This window comes from Malus sylvestris, chromosome 4 (genome assembly GCF_916048215.2).
Source record: "Malus sylvestris chromosome 4, drMalSylv7.2, whole genome shotgun sequence".
Taxonomy (NCBI): Eukaryota; Viridiplantae; Streptophyta; class Magnoliopsida; order Rosales; family Rosaceae; genus Malus; species Malus sylvestris.
In genome coordinates, this window is record NC_062263.1 from 30,743,063 (window position 1) to 30,752,538 (window position 9,476).

A 9,476-nucleotide genomic window follows, 5' to 3' on the forward strand; every position below is an offset into this window, starting at 1 on the left:
ATACCGGATACTTTTCGTTAAAGTTCCTTTGATTTTTTGGATTCTTCTATAAAATTGAGAGTCAATTTTTACTTAAAATATGTGCAACTTCATTACTTAACGTCTAATTAAACAATAATATTAGTGGAGAGGTCAGATTGAAAAAAACACGTGATGTAAAATGTAAAGGCTGTAGCCTCGTGACTTATCCAATTGAATTAGTTTATTTTTATCGCGGTAAAATTAAGCTTCATATCGTTCGTTACTAGTTACTGCTGCTTCAGAGTATGAGAGGAGGAAGACTCAACGGTTGAGTATCGTCTATGATCCTCTATCTATGCATCCAATGGCGGCGTTATCTTTCCCACCAATGAGAGTCTGCTGCGGCGGAGGCGCCGCCACACATAATAGCACTAGTAACAACAACAATTTACTCGGCAACCACGCGCTCGATGCCGCCCACATCCGGCGCGCTGCGGAGCTGGCCGACAGATCCGCCGGATTCACCTCTCCCCACCCAAACTTCGGGTGCGTCATCGCCTCCAAAACCGGAAAAGTCGCCGGCGAGGGCTTCCTCTACGCCCAGGGCACCAAGCCCGCCGAGGTCCTTGCCGTCGATGCAGCTGGCGACTTCTCACGCCGCGCCACCGCTTATCTCAATATGGAGCCCGGTGATTGCCACGGTGACCACTCCGCCGTCTCCGCTCTCGTTCAGGTTTTGCCTTTTTTTCTCTTCCTTTTCAATTCCCAACTCCGAGCCGTCGTATAAGGAAGGGAAACAATGATTGAATATTTGATTTGTTTGGATTAGGAAGAGAAACAATGATTGAATATTTGATTTGTTTGGATTAGGCAGGGATTGAAAGGGTGGTGATTGGGTTGAGGCATCCATTGCAGCATTTAAGAGGGAATGCCATTCGGGCTCTGAGAAGTCAAGGCTTGCAAGTTGATGTTCTTGGTGAGGACCTCAACAGTAAACTCTTTGAGGTATTTGATCAATTCAATATGCTCATTTCATACCTTAGCGAAACGCTTCTTTTCAATTCCTTGGCGAGTAACATAGGCATTAGGTAGGGATCTTGTGCTCCCAGTTGAAATAACTACGTGTGGTTTACCAAAACAAGACGAAAGCTTTTCTGCGAAATGAGTATCGTTTAACCAAAACAAGACGAAGGCTTTTCTGTGAAATGAGTAGCATTTTAGTTTAACTTGTCATATAATTGATCCAACACCAACAGGAAGCGCGTAAATCATGCCTGCTTGTCAATGCTCCGTTAATCTGTAGAGCTGCTTCTCGAATCCCCTTCTCTGTTCTCAAGTATGCCATGACTCTTGATGGTAAGCTTTCTTTTAGGAATAGTGTAACTTATTCCAATATGAAATTCTGTAAAGAGGCCTAAAAAGTTTACAAATAAAGTCTTCTGATAGACTAGTCATTAGTCTTTGTTGGGTGCTGACAGGAAAAATCGCTGCTAGCAGTGGACATGCAGCATGGATCAGCAGCAGAACATCTAGAAATCGAGTTTTTGAACTGCGGGGTAGAAGTGATGCAGTCATTGTAGGAGGAAATACAGTGCGCAGGGACAGTAAGTATTATCATTTTCTCAATTTTTTGATTGTTCGTGTTAATACTAGTTGCAGATCCTGAAGTTCTGACTTCTTATGTTCTATCTTTTGACTTTTGAACCAGATCCAAGACTAACTGCAAGACATGGTGGTGGGCATATGCCTATGCGGATTGTAATGTCACAGACTCTTGATCTCCCTGAGGAAGCACACCTTTGGGATACCTCTGATGTATCTACTATAGTTGCAACACAAAGGGGTGCAAGAAGGCATTTCCAGAAAGTTCTTGCATCGAAAGGAATTGAAGTGGTGGAGTTTGATATCTTAAACCCCAGAGAAGTAATGGAATACTTCCATAATCGTGGATATCTTTCACTTTTGTGGGAGTGTGGAGGGACATTAGCTGCAGCAGCTATTTCATCTGGAGTAATACATAAGGTTTGTTTCTCCAGCTCCTATTTCTTTCTATGAACTGTTGATGTTCTTCTTTTGTCTGGTTAAAACTGATGACTTAGAGATGTTGTCATAGTTGTTGTTTCCTCTAGGCTGGAGTGGCACGTAAGCTTATCCACAGTTTATTTTTGGAGATCCCGGATCTTTCTTTTGTTGAAACTGGATTTGTTAACAGGGATTTTGCTTCTGCCACATTCAATGTGTTGCAGGTGTTCGCATTTGTTGCTCCTAAAATTATTGGTGGAAAGAATGCGCCATCCCCTGTGGGTGAACTCGGGATGGTTGAAATGACACAAGCCTTCGATCTAATTGATGTCTGCTATGAGCAGGTTGGTGGGGATTTTGGGTATTTCTTCTTGAGATAAATTCTTTCTAATTAATCTTGTATGCTAACAATGTATTCTTTTGTGCTTATATATATATTCTGCCTCTTGATTGGATATTTTGTACTTCTGAACTTGAACAACAGGTTGGACCTGATATGCTTGTTAGTGGATTTCTTCAACCCATACCAGATGTGACCCCTGTTATTCCATCAGTTGATGAAACATTTGAAATTGATCCAACTGTGACTCCTTATGAATCAAGGATCATATCCTTCTATAAAACATGGGACCCTTACGGCGCTTTCTCAAATTTTTCACCTCACCAAATTAAGATGCCTGATGACAATGGTGATTATGCAACTTGGTTGAGTGTCGAGCATTACTATCAGGTATTTCCTTTTCTGTATGAATCTGGCTTCCATCTTACAAAAGTAGTCATTCTTACAGAACAATGCTAGCATGTAGGCTCAGAAGTTTGTTGGGGTGGATGATCCTGTGGCACAAGATTGTGTTGAAAATATTAAGTCTGCCAAAAGTCCGGAAGAGGCAGCACGGATAGGAAGGTCAATGCAGAGGAAGCACCCTGATTTGGTATTGTACTTTGTCATTTGATTGGATTTTCAGTTGATCAACTGTGTTGACACATGATGTAGTCATTATATGCCATGCTATGGTCCTTTATGGAAGATGTTGAAATGATAGTTTGTCCCAATGGTAGTAAGTGACATCATATCATAGTAACACTTTTGGAAGATGACACAGAAAATTTCCATGTCCAGAACAGGAGGATCCTTTGTAGAGTCTAAGGTTTCTTGAAGAGAGTGAACGCATGTATTTTTGACTCACCTAGTATAATGCATCAATAAGACTAATTAGCAGAAGGAAATAGAAATTGTTTGGAACCAGGATTGTTAAACGTTACTGACATGTTCACAATTACTTTTGGTTTATGTTGAAGTTGGTTCAAAATTGTCCTGTGTGCTATGCAGGTAAGGTTGGACTGGGAAGGTGTCAAGATTGAAGTGATGTATAGAGCACTGAAATGCAAGTTCTCGATATACCCACATTTGAATGCTATGTTGCTCTCAACTGCTGGATCTGTTCTTGTTGAAGCTTCACCACATGATCTTTTCTGGGGAGGAGGTCGGGATGGAGAAGGCCTAAATTATCTGGGCAGGCTTTTAATGCAGTTGAGATCAGAGTTTCTTGGTGAGTCTCCTACGTCCGGTTAGAGTTTGTGAGTAGGTGTATAATTTATAACAAATGTGATACCAATCAATGATTTTGTTTGGATTGATTCTCTCCTGTAACATTACGGTTCCTTTACAATAAAATTACAATTCACATATGACACAGATATTGTGTGCACGTGTTACTAATCCATTTGGATCTTCCTTTCATTTTTCAGAAAGGTAAAAATAATGAAAGAGGATACATTTGGTTAAATGAGCACAACATTAATCGATTTACTCGGTGAAAAACAGAAAATCTACCAAATACACATGTTGGAAGGCCACAGCAGGATTCAACATAGGTAGTCAATGTTTTCCCCCCTAGCGGCTCCTCTCGGTTTTTCTTGCCCTTGGATTTGATGAATTAAAGAAGATCAAGGGACTTAAACATGGGGAGCAGTGCATCAGGAAAAAACGAGAGCGAAAATCATTACACTGTACGAAAACAAAGTTACATGTACAAGAAAAGGAGGGGAAACTGCATATACGATCAACATAACAAGCAGCAAGAACAATAACCAGCTAAATAGTTGCAAATAGAACACCCTCTAGCAGTAGTGGTTGTGGTTCCTCCACGTATATTAATTAGGTCCATAGCAGAAATTAGGTCCATAGCAGAAATCAGTGCATTGTCCTCAATGTTTTGGACTCTATGCTACCTAACTTGATGCATTATTGCTGTGAAATGAATTGTTTTTTGTCTATTACTCGTATTAAAAGTAAAATTTCTCGATCAAGCTAGGCACTGCCGTTGTACCTCTTTTTCTCAATCAAAAAGGTAAGAGCTTCTCTAATGTCGCTAATGCTCGACATCCAAATTTTTTTCCTCGCTGTAATATTTACTTGTCTGGTCGCCCTTGTTACCCCCCTTGTTATATATTGGAAGAGGCATGCTACTAGTACTACAACTGTTAGGCTGCCCCCGGGGCCATGGAAGCTGCCTCTCATCGGAAACTTGCATCAAATGGCCGCCAGCTCTTTACCCCATCGCTGCATGACAGACTTGGCCAACAAGTATGGCCCTATCATGCACCTCAAACTGGGACAACTCTCAGCCGCAGTCATTTCATCGCCGGAATTTGTTCAAGAGATGCTGAAGACGCATGATGTTGCTTTCTCACAACGCCCAACGTTTCTTGCTGCTGAAATTTTGTCCTATAATTCAGGGATCATCTTTTCTCCTTATAACGATTTTTGGAGACAAATGCGAAAGATTTGCATGCTGGAGCTCCTTAGTGCAAAACGCGTGGAGTCATTTGCATCAATAAGACAAGAAGAGGCATCAAATCTTGTTGAATCAATTTCCTTATCAGATGGTCATCCGTTCAATCTCAGTGAAATGATCTTCTCCATGCAAAGCGTCATTATTGCCCGTGCGGCCTTTGGAAAGAAGTGCAAGTATCAACAAGAGTTTTTATCACAGCTCCAGGATGCAGTTAGGCTTGCAGCAGAATTTGATGTGCCGGATTTGTTCCCTTCACTCAAATTCCTCCGTTATGTCATAAATTTGAAGCCTGCGGTTGAGAAAGTACACCAGAAAATGGACAAGATCCTTGATGAAATTATCAGCGATCATAGAGTGAAAAGAAATGAGGAATCAGCTGCCGGAGACGACCATCAGGAAGATATAGTTGATGTGCTACTGCGGCTCCAGGAGTCTGGTGAGCTCCAATCTGATCTCACAACCACCCAAATCAAAGCTGTCACCCTGGTAATTAATGAGCGCCATTTCATATATACATCTCTTACTTTTATTACTTGTTTTCTTTCGTTCTTTCTTGATTAAAATTGATCTATTGATTATGTTATTTTAAAAGCGCATTAAGTGAACAAATAAGTACTTTTCTTATATAGGACATGTTTTCTGCTGGAAGTGAGACTTCAGCAACTACTACAGAATGGGCAATGGCTGAACTTCTGAGAAGTCCAAGAGCAATGAAAAAAGCACAGGCCGAGGTACGCCAACTTATCGGAGGAAAGGGGAAGATTGAAGAGTCAGACATTAAGAAACTCGACTACTTAAATTTGGTCATAAGGGAAACTCTACGATTACACCCTCCTCCCTTCATCCCAAGACAAGCAAGCGAAAAATGCACTATTGGCGGGTATGATATACCAACTGAAGCAACAGTCTTCATCAATGCTTGGGGAATTGGGAGAGACCCCAAGTATTGGGAGAATGCTGATTGTTTTCTGCCGGAGAGATTCCAAGGCTCTTCTGTTGATTTTCGAGGGACCAACTTTGAATTGGTTCCATTTGGGGGTGGCAGGAGAATGTGTCCAGGCATATCATTTGCAACCGCAAGTATTGAACTTGCACTTTCTCATCTGCTCTACCACTTTGACTGGAAACTCCCCAATGCAAATGGCAGTAGCACTGAGATAAGGTTATTAGAAGAGCTTGATATGACTGAATGTAAGGGATTGAATGTTAGGAAGAAGAATAACTTGTATCTTATCGCCATTCCATTCATTTCGTCCTCAGAAATGAATTGAAATGCATGCGTTGTTGGAAATAGCTAGCAAACACAAACCATAATTAAGTCTTAACAAGTGTTTGCGTTTTCATGTCGCATGGTGTTGTCCAGAAGAACAGTTAATGAAATTGGCTTCAATGATATTCATGGTCATGGCCTTAGAGGCAAGGTTCTAAAAGTCGCTAGGCGCTAGTCGGGCGGCGGGCTGGGGCCTAGCGCCTAGGCGGCGGGCTGGGGCCTAGCGCCTAGGCGGCTAGGCGGGGCCTAGGCGGGCGCCTAGGCGGACTAGGCGGATTTAAGTAAATCTATCATATTTCATGTAAATAAGTGTCTGCTTCTGCTTGAAATATATATAATTTCATCATAAACTACAAAATAGAATGCATATATATCATGAAGTATTGGAACATAATGAAAACATGTGAAATAAGGATATAATGTTTGTTCATTCAAGTATGCAACAAGTCTCTTACAATTTATTGGAAAAAAACAAAATGCAAAATGAAAGTTATGTATTTTTTGTCTAAGTGAGTTGCAACCTAGGCGGGTCTAGGCGGGTGCCTAGGCGGGCTAGGGGGGTGCCTAGGTGGTCTAGGCGGTGGGTTGGGGCCTAGCGCCTAGGCGGGGATTTTTAGAACAGTGCTTAGAGGAATAGCTTGGTTTAAAGAAGCCTTCAGAAGATAGTTTGATTCAGAAAGCGTGATGAAGGGAGCTGTACTGAGGCTAGGGAGAGTGGCTGCAGTGCATCAATGGTAGAAGCATGAGCGGCCGCGAGGAAGAGAGAAGGGATCGAAAATTGCTACGATTCCGGTGAGACCTAGACCTAGGCTGATACAATGTAAAAAATTATATTCTTCATTTATATTCACATATGCATATCAGTTACTTATTGTACAAGAAACTAAACTTTATCAGATACTTCCCGCTACCCTCAGTAGGAGGAAGGGGAGAATAAACTAGGAGAGGAGGACACTGCTACTAGCAGCAAACAGGTCAGGCCGAGCAATTCCCAGCCCATATCTTCCTCAGCTGAGCAGCCTACCCCCTGGCGGCCTAGTAACCGACAAATTTTAGATAACTATTCAAAATTTCTTTTCTTTTGCACGAGGGGGTGTTTTGATTTAAACTAACTATTCTAAACTGTACAAAATGGAAATTCGAACTTGACTACATAAGAATGAGCACATCCGTTATCCGTTATCCGTTATGCCCATATTGCGATAACCGATCAATTTAACAACTAATTATTTGTTTAAAAACAATTAAAGGAAAAAAAAAACACAAATAATTCACCTCTTTTATTTTCCTTTTCTTCTTTTTAGACTGACCATATTCACCTACTTTCGGTTGCACCAAAAGAGTTAGAACTAGTTTTCTCACGCCACCATATTCTGCTACGTAATACTTTCAATTTTGGCCGCTCCTTTTCCACCCCCACCTTCATACCCCACAAAGAATAATTGGAAGCTTTACAAGCTGAGAATTAGGGAATGAGGAAATCACATGAGCAGAAACTAGCTTCTTGAAATCATATTTGAATTTTTAACCCTCTTCTTTGTAAGGAAATTGCTATCCTAATGTAATTTCAATTTGGGTCCATTTTTTATTCAATCTAGTACCCGTTTGATCATTGGACTCCATATTATAGTCTATGTCTAAAGTTTAGATTTTGAGACAAATAATATTAATGTGGACCATAATATACCTACTTGGTACGTTTTGAATATGATCTATGTTTGGAAAATTAATTGGGGCTTAATGGATGTGTTATTTTCAATAAGTTGGGTATTTGTTTGGAATGTTTAAGAAAGTTGAGAACAATTTGAATTGATACTAAAAGGTTGTGGGGTTTTAGATAGTTAATCCTAAAATTAGCTACAATTTGTTAGATTAAATTATTATAATATAACCTTATTGATTAGATTACTATTAAATTAGCTATGATTTGTCTGGTTAGTAGATCAATATCAGTTATAATAATCTACGTATACAAGATTAACAAATGTTGCACATTCTTCGTCTGCTCCAGTTTTTTAAACTACATTTTCTGTTTATACTACTTAATCATATATGATTGCTTCTCTTTTGTAACGAAATTAACATATAAATCAAAATCGGAGGTCTTGGAACAACGTAAATCCGACCATGAATCTGCAAGAAATGTAAATAACACAAGATGTATCGTGGTTCACCCCAAGGTTTGGGTTACGTCCACACTGATTATGTATTTCTGAGGGAGAGAGAGCTCTGTAATGTGAGAGCTTTGAGAGGGGGTGAGAGGGCCTAGGAATTGGCCTTTCCTAATTGTGAGGGTGAGGAGTCCTTTTATAGAATAAGGGCTCTTCACTTATTACATATTTGCCCATTCTTTTATTACATAATTACATTTAAGTCCCCCGAGTATTTGTATGAGATCTAAATACAGAGGCCCTAAATATGGTATAAACAACTTACGTAGTTAGCCGATGAATGTTGTAGAATTATTATATTGATGCACGGAAACAGTGATTATTAATTTAATCATATGAATTTTTTGTAACGTTTTTTTATGCCTCTTGACTAGGTAATGCAGCCTTTACAAATGACACACCCTGACACCATGACACAGAAGCCGAAGTGTGCTAGCCATCATCCGGATGGTTGATGAAGCCACGATTCACATGAAGTCATAACTAAACTTATCAACTATTAAATTTTACCGAAAATTCAACATAACTTCCTCTTCTAAGAACATTTTGATCATTTTACATAAACAAAGCACAAAGGTACTTCACATAAAATATTTGGGACATGTCGTAACAAAAAATAATGCTAAAAGGTTTCGTTGAAATATTTGTTTTGTATGGAGAGGTCTCGTTGAAATATTTGCTTTGAGTCCATACATATTGCGTGGAATATAATATTTTGTATTCACACCTTGAAGGCTTGAATAAGAAGATTCTAAATTAATAAACTTGTAATCCATTAAAACTCCAACTCAGCAATAGCTCACTTATGCTTTACACTGTCCTCCTGTTTTAATTTGGGTTGAACAACTCCATATTAGCGGATTCGGATCCGGATCTAAATCGTGAGATCTTAGAAATCCTCACATCTTAACTGTTTATCATACATTGTACAACCAGAAATTATTTTAAATCTTTTATATAAAGTTAAACATAAATAATACTTAACGAGAACTGATCGCACAATATACAATGAACGGGTAGGATATAAAGATTCTTAAAATCCCCACAAAGAGGAACTAGAGATAACCCACGTCATATTTGGCATTCATCTCTACGCAGTCCGTTGTTTTCTCTTGATTGTTTTATCTTGCTAGCTACAAATTGTGGACGTGGCAGCTAGCAAGCCTAGCATCTAATATTTATATAATATAACAAATATTCGATTTTCTATGAGGGAGGGAGGGAGATATCTAAAAGCATATATATACGTAGATG

At 39.6% G+C, this 9,476-nt stretch overlaps 2 protein-coding genes across 5 annotated transcripts; both read left to right on the top strand.

The window, feature by feature from the left end:
- The first annotated feature begins 38 nt into the window (after nucleotides 1–38).
- On the top strand, nucleotides 39–4,293 carry LOC126618490 (riboflavin biosynthesis protein PYRR, chloroplastic-like). 4 transcript variants are annotated; one of them, XM_050286573.1, is made up of 10 exons: nucleotides 118–694; nucleotides 832–966; nucleotides 1,218–1,317; nucleotides 1,440–1,565; nucleotides 1,670–1,983; nucleotides 2,208–2,327; nucleotides 2,468–2,713; nucleotides 2,790–2,915; nucleotides 3,314–3,533; nucleotides 3,809–4,293. In XM_050286573.1, exons 1-10 carry the CDS (start codon nucleotides 317–319, stop codon nucleotides 3,856–3,858), a joined length of 1,815 nt encoding a protein of 604 aa, XP_050142530.1. In that variant the 5' UTR covers nucleotides 118–316; the 3' UTR covers nucleotides 3,859–4,293. The 4 variants fall into 4 exon arrangements, with proteins under 4 accessions (XP_050142533.1, XP_050142530.1, XP_050142532.1 ...); XM_050286575.1 differs by lacking the exon at nucleotides 3,809–4,293 and adding an exon at nucleotides 3,733–3,755 and having other exon boundaries at nucleotides 122–694; XM_050286576.1 differs by lacking the exon at nucleotides 1,218–1,317 and having other exon boundaries at nucleotides 39–694; nucleotides 832–937.
- A 56-nt stretch (nucleotides 4,294–4,349) lies between these two features.
- Nucleotides 4,350–6,174, top strand: LOC126618491 (desmethyl-deoxy-podophyllotoxin synthase-like). The gene is made up of 2 exons (XM_050286577.1): nucleotides 4,350–5,267; nucleotides 5,411–6,174. The coding sequence occupies exons 1-2, from the start codon at nucleotides 4,350–4,352 to the stop codon at nucleotides 6,050–6,052; spliced, it is 1,560 nt and encodes a 519-aa protein (XP_050142534.1). The 3' UTR covers nucleotides 6,053–6,174.
- The last annotated feature ends 3,302 nt before the right edge of the window (nucleotides 6,175–9,476 follow it).

Excerpts from the sequence above, each read along its gene's own strand:
- LOC126618490 (XM_050286573.1), top strand. The coding sequence starts at position 317 with ATGCATCCAATGGCGGCGTTATCTTTCCCACCAATGAGAGTCTGCTGC. Across the intron at positions 1,318-1,439 it reads GTATGCCATGACTCTTGATG|GAAAAATCGCTGCTAGCAGT; the intron begins GTAAGCTTTCTT and ends GGGTGCTGACAG. Across the intron at positions 2,714-2,789 it reads GTGTCGAGCATTACTATCAG|GCTCAGAAGTTTGTTGGGGT; the intron begins GTATTTCCTTTT and ends GCTAGCATGTAG.
- LOC126618491 (XM_050286577.1), top strand. The coding sequence starts at position 4,350 with ATGTCGCTAATGCTCGACATCCAAATTTTTTTCCTCGCTGTAATATTT. Across the intron at positions 5,268-5,410 it reads AAATCAAAGCTGTCACCCTG|GACATGTTTTCTGCTGGAAG; the intron begins GTAATTAATGAG and ends TTTCTTATATAG.